An 18,452-nucleotide genomic window follows, 5' to 3' on the forward strand; every position below is an offset into this window, starting at 1 on the left:
GCGCTTTGCTATTGACCCCATGCTTTGCTCTAGGGTTCACTGGAGTTTTTTTTTCTTCATTATTTTATTTATTTTTATTGGTACTTTTTGGGTTTGTTCAGTGTGCCGTAACTTTTCTTGTTTTCATTTTGTTATTGTTCATTTGCAAATTGCATTTTCGCTTTTTATTAAAATGTTCTGACCAGGACTTGCTGCATACACGAAATGCTGTCGGTATCTGGATATGGCATAAAATTCAACTATAAACTGTGGGCGGGCAAAACAATATTCTTTGCAAATTAAAGTGCAATTATAATCCAAATACATTAAATTCGTGTGCTTGTATTCGCCGCAAATTTAAAGATGAGTCGATCTCGGCCTTTTCTGAAAGCTCCCACGGTGGTGTTTTTTTCATTTCAACTTTCAAGAAGGATCAATTTCAAGAAGATCAATATTGTGAGTATAGTGACGATCGTAAATGCTAGGTTTTGCCATGAAATAGTTTCATAGGACATAAGATATAGTATCTTGATAAAATGTGGCTCATATATAAGCAACATAGTTTAACTAATAAATGCCTGTTTTCGTCAAGATATCTTGATAAACAAAAAAGTTTTTCGAAAACGAACTCAATTTGTGAATGCTCGTTCGTATGAAGTAAAATGTTTATAGGCAAAAAGTAAAGGGGTTTGGTCAATGGTAACAATAAAAAAGAAATTAAAATTGGCTTGGTTCAAAACTGGCTGAGAGTCTTGATATATGCGTCTTTATTTAATGGACATATTCCATACCGGAGTCACACCTCTTTCTGAGGCGTGCGTATTCCTACACTTTGAATATAATCTTTAATTGTCATTTCCTTCAATCTTCACTTGATTTAGTTGATGGCGTAACATTTGTTAGTTTTTGATTAATTAAATTTATGTTGATTTTAATCTTGAACTTTTGCTATTTTGTTGAATTGATCAGTTTTTATTATCTATTTATATTATTGTTGGCCCTTTGTTGTTAGCTATAGCGCTCACTTTAATGACCTCCTGCTGCTGCACAAAAGCATCGGGTATCGCATTGTTGGAAAAGATATGGAAACAGAAATGTAGCATGTACGCATATACATAAGTATATATAATGTGTACCGAATACATATGCAGCCTTTTATTTGTTTGTGTGTGCATAAATATTTGCTTAATTTATGTATTTATATTATAACATTTGTTTGTGCAACGTGTTGTTTTTGTTGTTCCTGCGTTTTAAAGCTGCTGTGCGCGTTGTCTGTCAAATTAACAACATTGTTTTTTATGAATGTGCTTCTATATGTACCACGAACTGTGTGCGAGTGTGTGTGACTGTGTGTGTGTGTGTGTGTGTGCGAGTGTGCCTGTTGCATTTTAAAATAGCCCGGCTAATGGCTGAAATTGTTTTTGGAAAACGGTTTTTAAGAATTTCCGCCGCGACGACACTTGAAAAGTTCTGAAAGTGATTTATGAATCGCGCGCAGTGCCAAAATGAACATAAGACGCAACAAACTAACCGTATGACAATCAATCAGCGCCGGCAAAGTATTTAATTGTAAATAATAATATTGTTATTGTAATATTATAAATATAAAGTAGCACACATTTCGAAAACTGTAAAATGAACGACAGGGCTGTCATAAATTGTATTACTTATTAAATTCTGGCAGAATGGCCCCAAAAAAAAAGAAGGGAAAACTCGTTGATTGGGCCGATGATGAACACTTCTCCAAGGATCGCAGCATATTCTTCATCGAACACACCACGGAATGCCCCATCTTTCAGGTGAAGGCCGACGAGTGCTTGACCTTCTTCCAGCAGCGCATTCCGGAGCGCGAGTTCCAGCTGGTGCGCAACAAGAATGGCAAACAGGTGCCCCGGGATGGAGCCTTCGAGGTGTGCATTTCACAAAATGCGAAAACCTCCGAGCACGAGCTGTGGTCTGGTCTGACCCGAGGACCGCCGCGCCGCGATAAGTTTCCGCAGTACGAGGATCTGGTTTCGGATGTGCATCGCGTCCTCAAGAAGTTCTACCCGGACAAGGCTGTTGGTGTCGATGATGATGATATGGATATGTGACTGGCTCATTAAAAGGCCGAAAATTCTCAGCGAGGGCTCAACAATGAAAAGGCATTAAAAAGCATGATATTCTTTTTGGATTTTTATGGTCATATTTACATAACAATGTGGCAAGAATATAAAGCTAATGCGTCTTTTTGTCAAATAACACAAAACACACGAAAACACACACCCACACACCCACACACCCACGCATAAGCACACACACCACTGTTTAAAAAGTTTTCAGCACACACACACAAAATCAACTGATTAGCAGGCGCGCATTTCCAATACTCTGTTGGATATATGTACAACATAGGGTATGTTAGGCAGCTTTGTGTATCGCAGTCGAAGAAAGAGACTGCATAGTATTTATATTTATATGCCATTAACTATTTTGAGAAACTTTTAACAGTCGTAATTCAGTGAGCAACATTTGATATCTCATCACATAAAGCGATATCTGAGTGCTAAGAGAATGTGGCTTGTTGTAGGGTATTTCATAATCGAGCTAACGCATTTTAATTTACATTTTTTTGTTAGCCATTGTTATTACCTGACAGGTGCCGTCCTGTCGTCGCCGCTTGACAGCTTAAAACGCTAAATTCAAGCCAGATAATTAACACACCCAATGTAGACAAAAATAAATACAATTGTGATAAGTGTGCCGCAGCGTCGTCCCATTGTCTGGGACCACGGTGAATCTGCCGGCTATTCATGCGCTACCCCCAACCCGTCTGTTGACAGCACAAATAGCCAAATGCAATTTCAATATACACAACAAACGGCACAGAAAAAAAAGAAGACAAAAACAAATATCAATGCAAACTATTTGATTTGATAACAAAATGGCAAACAAAAAAACTAACCCATCTATAGCAAATAAATTAGAAAATTGCATCACACAAGTGAACAATGGTAATAATACCGAGCAAATTCAAGCGAAAATTTATATGTTTAAATAAATAAAATAAATAAAATTGATTTTTGTTTGTTTGCATTTGCCATGTTTCATTAAGCAATACAAACATTTGTTTATACATCGTTTCTCGTCACTTTACCTCTTTATAGTCTAACTACTCTGCAGAACCCAAATTATCTATAAAATTTCAAAAGGTAATATAATTTTAGAAAACAACGTTTTTTATTTAATTTATATAGAACCTAATCATTCAACACGATCGTGTATGGTTAAAAGAGAAGCGGTTAAGAGTTTAATCGTTGAGTAGTCGGATCTAATCCGAGCTAAGCGAGGTTGATTTGGCGACCGGAAGTTCGCCTTCGAGTAGTCCACAGCTCGCATAAGCTGATCAGCTTAGAGGCAAGACGGTTAACACGGGTCGGTAGTCTATCATTATAGAGACTACCTATTGATATAGGCACTCGCTATTGATTTACGCACAGGTTGAAGACGAAACCAGATCATTGTTGGGAGTACGATCTCGTGCATAACATAATAATAGCTCTCAAGTTCAAGCTGGATACAATATAGCTTGGTATATTAGTATTTTGCAGCGAAAGATCAATATATTCAATAATGGAATGTGAGGCATTAAGCAGCACAGTACAAATTTAAAAAACGTCTCATGTTCTATTCTGTATACTGTACTGAAGCTGCATTGCCTGTGAAATGTTAAGCTCCAAATATATTGTGCTCAACTCGCTTTAAAGTCCGTTTCCATTTTATAGCCTACATATTTGCATGCCAATTGCCTGCTGAAAGCCTGTTCACTTGAGTTGTGCTTGTAATCGTGATCGTCCTATGCTCGCCATGCTCACTCAAATCGCCGTCAGATCAAATCTTTATATGCTGGACAGGATGTACTAAGCACATCCACAACTGTCTCGTTTTGTGCCATTGTTGGCCGCTAGGGAGCGTGTTATGGAAAGGCCAGCAAGCCATAAAAATCCAATGCGCACAACCGAACCAAATTACAATGTTGCAGCAAGAATAACAACAGGCAAAGTTCAGATGCCAGCCACTGTTTGCATGCAGCATAGCGGGCCAAAATGCCACAGCAGCTGCTATGCACGAGAGTGGGCGGGATTTGTGGTGGCGGATTGGTAAGGGAGCGAGGGGATGAAAGGAGGTTGCGCATGGCCGTGGCCCAAAGGGTTCTGTGTGCCATTTGTGCCGGCAAAATTTTAACAATAAAATTTGCAGCAGAAGTTGCATGCAACATGAACGTTGACATTGCATCGCAGTGGCTCGGCAGCCGCAGCTACAACAGCAACTACAATAAGAATAACTATGAAAAATACGAAAACAACAACAACAAGAACGACTACATGAGCTGCGAAGTGTTGGGCGACCCGCTGCTGATTTGTGATGTAAATGTTGGGATGTCACATGCCGGATCAACATGCAAATTAGGCTGGTGGCTGGCGGCTGGCGACTGGCAAGTGCAGATGGCTTTTTGATTGGCTGTCATGGCAGTTGGCAGTTGGCAGTTCGGGCTGAGCGCTCTTGTCTGTTCCAAATTTGGCCAAAACAATGTCAGGCAACTGGCAGGCCTGGACTAATTTAAATACGAGTATCTAGTTGTTGTTCGGGGAGCTAACTAAAAGCCAAAGTTCGCACTTGCCAGCACATTGGCAAAGTTTCTGGCCGGATCTGTTCTGGTCTGGTCAATAAGCTGTTAATCAGCCTTAGCCAAATCGATTTTGCGTATCTTCCGAATATCAAATTCAAAGAAATGCCAAAAAATGCAAACATATTTTGCAACTAGCGCGGAGCATGAACAGACAAGAGCGTCGCACATCATTAATATTAATAAAGGCTGTAAATAAAACGACAGCGACGCCGGCCAAAAATAACAAACCAGCCGCATATTTCAGCCAAACGAAAGTAAATGAGAGCACGGCTGTTGCACCGTGGAACCAAAACTCGAACATTTTGCCAAAAGTCTAAAAATAAGTTTTGTAAGAAATTTATAAATATATGTGCAAGAGAGCAAGGGGGACTGCAGAGAAAGAAAGAGGCGGGGCAGAGGAGAATTCAGGCAATTCTTTATTCTTTACTTTTCCAATAATCAGTAGCAGAGAGAGAAGCGCTTCAGATTTATATGAAAATTTATTCTTAAGCAGAGAAAGTGATATTAAAGGAGTTATTCAGTTATTCAAATACTTAGGTTGAAATGCCTTTTTGACCATACAAATTTGTGACTTTCTATGTCCTTAAATGCAAAAAGAAACTTGGCTTTTCATATTTTTTAAAATTTTGAATAAAACAGTTTAAAAATATATATGCTTCGGTTCGGATTTCGATTCGGTCTTTATTCATAGTTCAGGTTGTCATATTCTTACGAATATATGCTTATATATAATTTGCAAACTCCAAGTAAGTTGTCTTTATATTTTTCAATGGTTCATGTTTTTATAAAATGAGCAACGCAGTTGGTGCCACAGTGCGATGATGTCGCTGCTAATACCACTGTCTCTTATGCTTTTTACAGATTGAGATACTTTGGTGGCTGCTCGAAGACGCAAGAAAAAAGAACAGACAAAGAAGCCGAAAAAGAACGCGTCGAATGATTTCAACACATTTAATGCGGCAGGCCCACAAAGAGATGTCAGCGTACTGCTGCCCACGGCTTGCAATTTATTTGTATCTTGTAGATACTTTAATGTTGCCAGCATCAGGGGAAGCGTAAACAAATTGTGAGCAAAAAAAAAAAGAAGGACAAAATTGACGAAGATGAAAGTGGGTTAATGTCCAGTGCACACAATGGCCCTGGATCTGGCTCAAGTGGCAACTGTGACGGCAACTGCATGTGTCAGCTGCCACACGCAAATCGAAGGCGAAATTTTGCGCTGTGCGTTACGCCAAGGACATGGCAGGATCTTTGCCAAAACCGGCGTCAAGTTGCAAATTGCACGAGAATTCGTATGGAAACAGACCGCAACATTTTGCATTAGTTCGGTTGCAGCGCCGGCAAATTTATTTTTAGTGTGCATCGACTTGGGTTGGAGGCAGCTCCACAAGTAAAACTACAAGTTAAATTGAGAACGTATTTTTGGCTAACCCTGCCAAGAAATAATATGTTTGGCAATTTCATGTGGACCTGTAATGAAATTGTTGGAAAATCGAAACTACGAAAATAAAAATAAATATGCATTTATACAATATTTTAAAGTCCCATTATCAATTACATAATCTGGTAAAGAATATGTTGGGTATTGCTTCAAATATTTAAAGTAGCAATATATAATAATATCTTACGTGGAGGTCAAAACTACTATAACATATATTGCTTTATATAAAAAAATAAATATTTAAATATGTACTTACCAACAATGGGCATACAAGACGCACGATTATTTTATTCCCATCTATTTATTAGAATGCGGAGGACTTTCTATTATATATACTACGCAGACGAAACTATATGAATTTCAACAGGAGGAAATCGATTAAAATGAGTTTCAGAAAGAGATAGAGAGAAAGAAAAAGAAAAAAGTAAATTGCAGTCAATTACAATTTATTAGATTTATAAATAAGAGTATGAATAGTTGAAAGCCTTACTTGAACTCATGAGAATCGCATAGTAGGGTGATTAGCAGTCCAACAGTTTTCGACAGCTTTGCCCAGTCCCAATTTTCTGCTTCGAGTTCTTGACAACAATTGGCCAGATCTTGCCCCTGAAAAATTGTAAGCCAGCCGTACTCTCTTGAACTCCACTTCTAAAGTTGAACATTTTAGATATTTATATACATAGATATTTGAAAGGGAGTTTGAAGAGCATTGAATTAATTTTTCGCCCTTTTTAGTCTCGAGATGGGAATCTTATATATATAACTTTTTCAATCATACTTTGCATCCATGCTCTGTCATGATAAAGTGTTACATATATAGAAATGTAGTTCATTAGATTCTTGATGCAATACTTACAATGAAGTCCTGTGGAACACATAATTCGTTCTTGAGTTCGTGAGAATCGCATAGTAGGGAGATTTGAAAATACGTCAACTTTAATACGGCATGGTAAGGTAAAACATAAATGAAAAATATTCTCAATAATTTTTTATTTTCATATTTAAATCATCTTTGAAAAGATGATAATATACATCAGGATTACACGTTTTGTAAAAGAGAACTTACAAATCAGGAACTAACCGGCCATGCCCAGGCCAACTTTTTTAACAATAAGTCATAATTATATTTGACTGCTAACTGATTGCCATTTGTGCCAAGTCTGTAAGTGTATTTAATTTACGAAAGATAATTGTTCTTACGAATTCATTTATGGCTAACACGCATTATTAAAACTTACTTAACCATAAAGCTGGTCACTTAGCTGACCAGCTCACGCGTCATGCTTCACCCACATGATTCCAGGTTAATTGACCCATGCGCCAAGGACTCTTTGCATAGGCGTTCTCACACATCCAGGTGGGCGCAACAAATTGCAACAGAATTGAAGGGCGGAGGCAGTGCAAATGCCAGCGATTGACATTTTAGGCATTGGCATTTGTTTTATCGCGTCGAGTTGCCGGTAGAGCCAAATCCCTTTTAATGAGCTGGCCTTTAGTTTGTACGCTCAACTGCCACTTGTCACACTTTCATTAAACTGCGTTCTGCGCTGCAATCCGTGGTAAAAGAAAAAAAAAACAATGTTAAAAAAAAACTGTAAAATATGACGCGCACTTGGCAAAGGTCAGGACATGTTTCGGGTTGGGTGAGAAGGCTCTCACCTTGTTTGTTCGAGGCAACTAGAAGTACATGATGCAGGCAGGACACGGTCAATCAGGATATTAGCTATTGCTACAGGAGGGTGAACTTTAACCTTTGCTGCATTGCAGGCCAAACGATTTGTGACTTTCTTTTTTTATTTACATGCACATCATAAAGCATAAAAACGTCGTTCCAACTCCTCCTTAGCTGGCAATGATTCCCAGGAAAAGGGGACTGGGCAGAAGCGTTTAGATAAATAGAGAGAAAGCCAATAAACAGCAAAAAGGCAGGCAATTAAACGTAAATAAGCCTGAAGGCAGGCGAGCAGGGGCTGCGGGCAGCGCAAAACAAAATAAATTTTCGTGTATACTCCGGGGTGCAATGGGGCACTGGCAACGCCATCGGCACCACATGGCGTATTAGTTATGCCTTGTACTGTGGGCCAGAAGTTGACTTAAGTCACACCCACAGTCCACGCGCGTCCAAGCCCACATTTACTAGCTGGTCTTTTTCGCATGAAATTAGTTTTTGGCCAGCGCTAATTAAAATTTATGATACCTGTTTATTTACAAAATATTTACGCGAATTCCCAAAGAGCCAAACCAGAAGCCGTTACTGTTTTTCTTTGGCATTCGGTCAAGGGAGCAGCTGCGGTCTTTAAAGGATCAACACTGAGTCCGCTTTATGTGATCATAAAATCCAGCTAACGAACTTGCTGACAACAGTAAAAAGTTGCAAAAATTCATTTAAAATGATTGCCATCATGATATATACATTTTAGCAATTATTGCGTAGCTTGCCTATGAAATTCTTCTCTAGAGTCCAGAGAGCCAGCTTTCCAAGCGGCCTAGCTGTCAGGTTACTTCAGTCATTAAAGATTATTTTTTGCATTAAAGAACTTGCCTCTCATTATTCACGGCAAGTAATAGATAGGAATTCATGTGAATTCTGTTAAGCGTCCTGAATCCCTTCAGACTTTTGCAAAACTTTAAAATTAAAATCAATTCTCTAATGAATGCACTCCTGTTGTATTAATGACTTGAACAATCTGCCTGTTTCCTGATTAGTGCAAGCTGCCGTTCCTTAATGATGATTAAAGAGTTATTTATGAAAAACACAATCTAATTTACCTCAGTTAATTAATGTAATTATTTAATTAAAATTGTCTTGCTTATAAGCTGTCAATTAAGAGTCCAAAATACTTACGCTTATGCAACATTTAGGTCCCTCCGTTCCACAATTGCACGCCGCAACCGGCTACCCTTGCGTCATCAGCTAAATGCGATAATTGTTGCTATAAATACACTCATAATGCATACATAGCCGTCTATATACAAATATTTTGCATGCGAATGCTGTAACAAATGGAGGCGCCTCCAACCCCTGGTCACAATCAAATGGGCACCATAAAATCATTTGCACATGAATAATTGAGGGCGCGTTCCGGCCAAGTGACAAAATCAAATGAAGCGTTCAATTTTATACTGACTGAGGCTTCGTTTATTTAATTTTACATATATTTTTGTTATTGTTGTATATATGTATACATATACATATATATATATATATATATATATTTATATAATCTCATAAATTAGGTTTTGTTTCCTTTTTTGTTTGGGCTTTAATGTGTATATATGTTTGTTTGTTATACATTTTCTTTTTCTTTTTTTTTTTTTTGGTTTGTAATAGATTTTTCGGCTGCATATACATATTCGTACTCATAATTTCAACTTTAATTTCAATTTTTATTTTAATAGTTACGTTTGCTCAACTCGAATGCAGCCGCTCTGCCGCTTCTCATTTTTCATATCTTTTGTTGTTCAGTAGGTATATTTGTATACATATACATATATATATATATATATTTTAATGTATATAGAATCATAGGCAGACATCATTTTTGTATAACTTCTAACCACACATTCTCCTAAGAGCATACACGTAAATCATGTAGTCGCTGTTGTTGTAGCACTCGGGTACCATCCATGTCTATCTGTTTACATTAATAGTATGATACATTTATAACCATAATAATTTACAAGTTAAATGACTTAGAAATTAATAGTAGGATTTCCTTTGTGGATTACCATACATTACATAAAACATTATACATAATTAAAGTTAAAACGTTTCTCATTCATTTTGTTTGCTTTGCTTGCTTGAGTTGTAATATAAGGTTATTTCATTTTCTCGTCTTTTAGTTTATATATTATTTATTATTTGGTATTCGTTTTTATTCCTGGCCTATGTACATAGCTTCTCTTTCAAGTATTTTTAATTTTTTATTTTATTTGTATATTTACAGAGCCCTGACCCTGGGCCAATTAGCTGCTTGTCTTATTTTTGCAGGTTTGCAGATTTTGCAAAAGTTAAAAGAACAAAATGAAAAACTGAAATAAAAATCTCTCCATTTCGTGTGACCTTTTTTTTTTAATTGTAATATAAGTCGAAAAAATTTGTAACGTTTTCGTATATATGTATATATATATATAATTTTGTATATATAATAGTGTATATATGTATTTGAGGGGATTTATTGGCTATACATGTACAATTATTTAATTAAAATACAATACATTTTTGATTACATTTGTTTCGTGCATTCTTAAAAATTGTGCAAAAATACATTTGTCAAAAATCTGTTTTTAATTTTTTGGTGCATACTTTCAGGCGGTGCATTTAAATCACAACATTTACATTTTAAGTGCATTGTATGTGTTAGTGTGTATGTATGTGAGAGTATGTGTGTCTGTGTAGGTGTATGGATGTGTGGCTGTGTATAGGTTCTTAATAGACGTATACTATGTCAAGTAGTTCTAATCGTACGTGCTCGGCCGAGTGTCTCAATCCGCGTAGCATTTCAAGTGTTTTGCTCAAAAGTTTCAGTTAGGACGGATTGCTTTTAAGCTGCTTGTGTATGAGATAGGATAGTGTAGCTAATAGAATTATCATGTTGTTGTTGTTGTTGTAGTTGTCTATACGCTATTGCGTGGCTCTTGATGTAGTTGGAGTTAGCTACGCTGCCGCCATCTCTGAGCGTCTACACATAACATATGCAACGATTTTGGTTAATTTGTTTTAGCTTTAAGGTACTTGTGACTACTTATGTTATAGCTCGAAAATATTTTTTAATTCCTTGAAGAATTTGGGCTTCCACAGCAAATGCATCGCCGTGCATCCAAAGTTTGTTCTCTGTGTGTCATATTTAACTGTCGTTTATCGGCTGATCAACTTGTTTTGGAATTGCTTAGTTCGGCACTAATCAACTGTTTGTTGGTGCTGTGGAAGACTAATCTCTGGATGAACAAACTTTGAAAGGGCAGGGACGCAAAATAAACTCGTAAGCTTGTGTATAGTTGTTTTGGCTTTAGATAATATTTATTTGTGTTGTTTTTTTTTTTGTGCTTGTTTGTGCAAAAAGTGCTACGTACTACACAAAAATAGAATACAAAATAAACAAAATGAAAATGTATTATTAATTAGCAGCTAATACAAATTCAGGAGTTCTTTTTTGTTATGTATACATTTATTCTAATTTATTTTAACAATATATATTTTTTGTTCTTTTTTTCGTTTTTTAGGTAAGTGCAATTGTGGTGCATTATATAAATATTAAAAAAATTGTATCTTCGTTTGCATTTAATTATCACATAAATGTGCAGCAGTGCAAATTGTTTACGCTAATTGTTTTGCAAGTTTGCGTTTGGGCTAATTATATAAATTGAAAATAATTTATTAATAATGGGTGCAATTGCAATTTTAATGAATTGCATAAATATTAAATATGTGCAATTAGTAATGTATTCATTGTGCCATGCTTAAAGTTTATTTATGGTATTTTAATCGTATTTTTGCCTGCAACAAAGTTCGCTTCAAATTGTTTTCATTTTATTTTTTTATAAAGAAAATTAGAGTTAACATGATTAACATTTAACGAGTGCGTGCATTCGAGAGAAGTGTGTGTCTGTGTATGTGTGTGTGTGTAATGGAAAACTTTTACGGTACGCTCTACAACATAATTATTTTCTAATGAACTCGTCTAGCTTGGATCCGAGCGAATTATACAAATTAAAATGTCGCCAACTGAAACTCGCATCAAATCAGAGCTGCCGACATGCAAATGAAATAAAACAAAACTGGGAAACTTTCATGGCTGACACAGTGCCTCATGCGTGTTCATGTTCATGCACATGCACTGCACTGATTGCACTCATGTCGCTCATTTGCGGAACTTTATCTCGCAATCTGTGCCGAGCTCTCCATCTGGGTCACTCAGCAACAGCTCGACGTAGTCAAGAGCGTGTTAAAAAGCCGGCTGTGTTCCCCACAACAAATTCGCCGCCAAATCGTTAACAAATTATAGCGGAATTTTCAAATGAACTATATATATAAAGATGATATATAGATTGACATTCAATATAATTAAAATTAATGTTAGGTAAACTGGAGCTTAAAGGTTTTTCAGTTGTTTTTTACTGAGAGCTGCCTCTACCATAGCTGATAGCATTTAAAATAAATTGTTTTACGGAATATATGGATGCTCAGCAATTTTATTAACAAACAAAATATTAAATTATCTTTAAAGCCGAAGTGCAATCTATTTTGCCCTAGCTAATAGAAAATCTCAAGTTTCAATGCGCATTAAAAGAAAAGCTAAAGCAAATAAGTTGCTTTATCAAGGAAATCCCCGGTTCTGCGTCATACATAAATAACAGTTTATGATAGCTCAAACTTCTATCTCTTATTCAAATTTCATTTTGTTTGCACTGGCTAATGCCAATCTAATTTGTGCGACATTTATGTCTTTTTTTTCCGTTCTTATTTGCCAACCAACTGCTGGACAACAATTTATTTCAGCAATTTGCATGCAAAACAAATGTCGATTTTTTAGCTCTGTGGATTTGTTGGTTATTTTTTTTTATATATATATATTCAAGTTGGGACATGCTGCCACTAATTTTGGTAGCAGTTGCAGCAATTGATCAAAAATTGTGGCTCATATCGCGAGTGGCAATTGTGTGAGAGTGCTTGATAATGAAAGTGGCATTGAATTGCATCAGTGGCTCTGGTTGTGCGCATTGAGTGCAGCTTTTTGCGGCATGGTGTAAATTTGATGTATATATATCATTATTTGTTTTGGCTGTGAAGAAAAAGCGGGCTCGAATCAATGGCACACAACACCTGATGCGCATTGAAGGCCACTTTGCCAAAGAGCCGCAGGCGATACGATATGCGATGTTACGGGTTACAGTTATACGGTTTTACAGTTTTACGGTTTAACAGCTGAAGGGTTAACTGTTAACCATTTAGCGGGAATTTTCTCTAGTTGTTTTGCATGCAGCCTCCAAAGCCTATACAAATTGTGTTTGCAGTTTCGGGCTTACCAGATATATAGATATATATATATATATATAGCTATACTATTTACTATATATATGTTCTCAAACTTTTCAACAATTTCCCAGGCTTACTTAGAGTCTAGACAAGAACTGTGTGATGACACCTAACACAATGATTATAATTTCCATTTGATTATGCATATTAATAAACATTTAATAAGGATATTTGCGATTTGTGTTTAATTATTTTTATTAATTATTTTATTTGATTTTTTGTTTCTCTGGCCAAGTGCTTTAGCGCTCAGCAAAATTGTATTTGTATCTACCGCTAAGAAAACTTGCTTGAATTACTCTCTGTTGGCTAATATTTATGTCCGTTACATTCATTTACTAAGTAACATTTGAATAGATTATATATATGTAATATTTTGAAATATTGTTGCTAACATGCTTTTCATAATCAGCTTCCCAAAAATCCTTCCAAACCCTCCTTAAATTGCCTAAGCTATCCGAAAATATTCTTCGGTTTGACAACGCTCCAAAAAACCGGCTACATGCTTTTCTAACACTCATTTGCGATTAATTTATTGTTAAAATTCCACTTCATATATGGGATATTTATTTATATTTTTATTCAAAACACATAAATCTACTTGTAATTCCATAGAATTTAACGCCCAATGGCTGCTTATTAATTTAGTTGTGTTTACCATCTAAAAATTGAATGAAAAAATCTTGCCTGTGCATTGTTGAAAAGTTTGTCTGTTTTGTCAGCATTGAAGTGAGCGTCAGTTGAACACAGACAACTTGGAACTTGTTTGCTTGGTTTGGCCAGAGGCAGTTGCTGCCTTTGGCTTAAACAGACTGACTCGGAAAACGCAGCTCGCCGCAGAGGATTCCTTGAATACATGGAAAGTTGCTTCTAGAATTAGCTAAGCTTTGAGTTTTGAATTGCACTTCAACTGTTTGCATAACTACGAGAAGGTTAAAAAGCTAAAGTGATACTTCAAAGCGCAACTTGAGTGCAAAGTTTGGCTATTTAACTTGAACAGATATTTCTTGTCAGGCAGCCAAAAACAAACAAAAGGGAAAGAAACCAAATAAAAAATAAATTTGTTAAGAAATGGAATAGTTTCAAATATATATAAATATATATGTATAGGTAGTTTATAATGAGAACTTACTGTATGCGTAGTGTTTGCAACAGTTGTAACCATGTGCTGTGTAAAGTTGTTGTTGTTGTTGTTGTGGAGAGACTTTGTCTTTTAGAGCAGTAGCGAGTTATAGAAAAGAAAGCTAAGGAAAAGTGAGTCATGATTCTAAAGTAGAACAAAAGTATTATATGGAAACAGTTTAATGCTGTTGAAAAGTAATTTAAAACTAATTTTCACAAGAGATCTGTAAACGGAAATGCAGATTCCGTAAAAGAAATAATTGAAGAAAATACAACAACAAAGAAACTATTCAAAATTATAATAAAGTTAGTTAAAACGCATCTGTTGTGGGGGGGAGAGAGAGAGAGAGAGTGTATATAGAAAGGAAATCAGAAATGCATATTTTGATTTGTTTTCAGTGTATATTAAGTTGTGTATTTGTTTTCTTCATCTTCATGTATAGTTTTTTGTTTGCTTTTTGTGTTTTGCTTTGTTTTCGTTTTTCGGTATTATATAATATTCGTATATATATAATTTATTAATATATTTAATATGTAAACAGTAAATTATAATGGAATTATGATTATACTAAAAAAATGGCCGCAAAAAATGCGCACATTATACATCATCATCATCGTGATCATCATTATCTTAATCATCATCAACTAGTTGCTTTCTAAATCATAGATTTAACATAGAGGGGAAAGAGAGAGAGAGAGAGGCAGGCTAAACTTATGTACAGCAAATACAAATTCAATTACAAAGTACAAATAGATTAAAATTAGAATTCGAATTGAACTTAGTTTTTGTTTTATTTTGGTTTTAATTGTAATTAGTTGTTAAAAAATTGTGCGAATGGCATTGAATTTTAGGCCATTTGCTACATTAATAGTTAAAGTTCATTTTCATTTTCATTTTCGGTTTCCTTTCTTGTTGGGTTTTTCTTTTAAATATACAAATACAAATAAATACAAGTAGTGTTATCTATTTTTTAAATGTTTTCTTCATTCATTTTCATTGCATATTGACTCACTGTGTTGTATGAGTGTTGCATATACTTAAACTGTATATATGTGTATGTATGTGTTTATATTTCTAGTGTGTATGTGTGTAAATGTGTGTGTGTCTGTCTGTGTGTTTTGCCTATGCACTTGTATATGTGTTTTACTTTAAACATTTAACAATTATCTGTTATCATACTTGCATGTTATATGTTCAAGAAACTATTTGTTTTTTTTCTTTTCAATTTATTTTTTTTGTTTTGGTTTTGTTTTGTTTTTGGCTAGGTTTATTTTTTTACTTTCGCTATGCTTACATTAAATATGTTTTTTATGTAGTAATTAAATAAAAAGAAATGTTAATGTAAAATTCTTGCCGCAAAAATGGAAACAAATAACTGAACACAAAAATTCAAATTGATTTTCATTGATATTTTGTTAATAACGTTTATATACAAATTTGTACATACAATTCGGCTGCCGTTTTGTTGGCTGCCTAAAAAAAGTCAAGTCAAGGAAATGCAAAATATTGAAACGATCTTCGTTAAGTTCAAAAACAACTAAGACAAATCGAAGTAAGTATATATGAGAATCAAGTGACTATATAAGAGACACATATCGAATGGAATTAACTTATGTGTATTTACATTAACGCACACCAAAATAACGGTCGATATTTTTTGCTCTATTTCGTGTTATAAAAGTTTTTCGATTTGTTCGCTTTTTGTTGCAGTTTAAAAAGTTGTTGATGTTGTTTTTTTCTTTTCATGTTTCGGTTATAGAAAAATAGGCCAAAAATAGATGTATATGTATATTTTCCGTTCATTTCAATTCTCATTCAAAAATGTCATTAAAATTTCCATCTGTCGCTTTGCATTTGGTTTACTTTGATTTGTTTTCGGTTTTGTTGTCCTCGGTTGTTTTTGTTTTTTTTTTTTCTTTAGTGCGCTTTTATTTGGGTTTTAGGAGTTGTTTAATTTTTTTTTGGTTTTGTGTATAATGCTTGCAAGGATAATATGCATACATATATATATTTGTTAATTTACTTATAGTTTATACATTTTATTTATTTTCCTCGTTTTTGTTTTTTCGCAGTAAGCAACATTTATGTAGAGTTATTACACCGGTATAGAAATCGTTTTTATTATTTGTTATTAATATTATCTTTAATATTTAAAGGTGGGTTATTTTGCAGTTATTAATAGAATATAGTAAATCAAAATGTCAATTAAAATGAAATGAGAAAAGGAAACCCAAAACGACTTGTTTTTATTTAGATTACGAACATTGGCTTTAAGTATTTCATATTTTCAACGAAGATCGTTCTTATCGCAGGGACACAGAGCTCTCAGACCGGGGCCTAATTTTCGGGAGATGCATTTTATTTATTTATTTATTTATATTTATATTTTACTTATTTTTGTTTTGTAAATTGCATTTTTTGCGCATTTGAGCTGCGTGTCAGCACATAAGAAAATCATAAATTCAAATCTTATCGATAAAGATTTGTTTAATTGATTATAATTACTTGCATTTTATACGTACTGTGTATAAGATATGAAATTTTATTGCTCGCAATTTCATATGTTATTTCATATATAATTTTGATGTAGGTTTTTTTTTTTTGGTTTTTTCTTATTCTTTACATAAAAGTTGGCATTGAAGGTTTTATAAAACAAAGACGAGAATACGTTTGAATAGCTCCGAGAACACGTTAATAGACTTTTACTTTAAGCATTCGAATTTTTACAAATTATTATTTGTTGTGTTTTTATTGTTTATTGTTATTAATTTGTTACCGTGCCGCATACACAACCGTCTCAACATTTTCATTTTTTTTATGTTTTAAAATTTGCTTGATTGTTTTCTTAATTGATTGTTTGTTGGAACTCTGTATGCATAATAACAATATTGGATAATATTAAAAATTTTACTTTTGTCATCTCTCGCGTTTATTTAATATATTTTATAGTTTTTTAGCAAAGTCAACGGTTGTATTTGCGCTCATCTTAGCGGGGGGGAAACAGAAATCAGCGGACTAAAATGGCAAAGTCAGTACGAAATGAATATATTTTGATTTTTTATGTCGATTTGTTTTTTGTTGTTAGCGTTTTTACAGGCCTTTAACTAAATAATATAAATTTTGTTTTTTTGTATAAGTTTAAGGGTTTTGTTTCTTTAAATATTTATAAGTCCATTGTTAGTTAAATATACTTGATTTAAATAAATTTCCTTAACTACAAATAGCTGCCATTTCCATGAGAACTGTTTCATATATGAAGAAATCATAAGGTGAGATAAAATTGACTTACTTAGACGAAATATACGAAAATGCAGCAATAAATGTACAAAATGAGCCAAAAATGATTTCTACATACCGATGAACAAGTTTAGCCAAAGCACATAAATGGAAAGAATTAAATAAAAATGAATTCATATTATTTATGTACAAAATATCTTGAAAGTGGAACAGCTCTTTAACATAATAATTGTAAATTAAATGCATAATACGCATAATACGTAATAAATTATAAAAAACCTCAACTTTCAATCATAATAAGTAAAATCAAGTCAAGTCTTTTTGTTATGTAAATGTTATACCTTCATTGTATTAGTTTGTAAATGTTTTCCTGCTCCTTCTTTCATGCTGTTTACTGGTTGTATATATATATATATATATATTGTTTTCCTATATATCATTCAGACATGCGTAGACCCACGGCATTGTTAGTTATCGATATTATCAATCGAATGATAATCGTTAATCAGTTATCTGTGGCATACGCACTCGCATTCGTGTTCATATTATCAGCATTATCATTGCAATAAAACCTATGTCAATTTTTAATTGTATATTTATTTGTTATATGTATATATTTACTATATATAATTAATGTCTGCATTTTCATATTTTGTTTTGAGTTTTTTTTGTTTTTCGTTTTTCATAATTTCATTTGTATATGTATATATAACCCTTTTGCTCTTCCCCTACTGTCAGCTCTTCAGCTCTTCAGCTCGCTGTGTGCCTTCTTTTACGCATTTTTTGATTTGTTTTCAATGTTTTCTTTTCTTTCGCTTTTATTTATTTTATTTTGTTTTTTGTTGCATTAACATTTTAACTTTAATACACGTATAGTTAAATAATGTACACGAAATATATATATGTATATATATATTGAAAAATATACATACATATATATATATCTATATATATATATCGATATATACAA

General features: G+C 34.1%; 1 protein-coding gene across 1 annotated transcript; it reads left to right on the forward strand.

Annotated features, from left to right (window-relative positions):
* Positions 1 to 1,597: 1,597 nt before the first annotated feature.
* Positions 1,598 to 2,195, forward strand: LOC135428082 (selenoprotein BthD). Its single transcript, XM_064681885.1, has one exon. It carries the CDS (start codon positions 1,665 to 1,667, stop codon positions 2,070 to 2,072), a length of 408 nt encoding a protein of 135 aa, XP_064537955.1. The 5' UTR covers positions 1,598 to 1,664; the 3' UTR covers positions 2,073 to 2,195.
* The last annotated feature ends 16,257 nt before the right edge of the window (positions 2,196 to 18,452 follow it).

Source organism: Drosophila montana, unplaced genomic scaffold, assembly GCF_035044405.1.
Source record: "Drosophila montana isolate Dmon_TW-CO22-7 unplaced genomic scaffold, ASM3504440v1 contig_2438_1, whole genome shotgun sequence".
In the NCBI taxonomy this organism is placed as follows: Eukaryota; Metazoa; Arthropoda; class Insecta; order Diptera; family Drosophilidae; genus Drosophila; species Drosophila montana.

Bases quoted from the DNA above. Each gene is read 5' to 3' on its own strand.
- LOC135428082 (XM_064681885.1), top strand. From the start codon at position 1,665: ATGGCCCCAAAAAAAAAGAAGGGAAAACTCGTTGATTGGGCCGATGAT.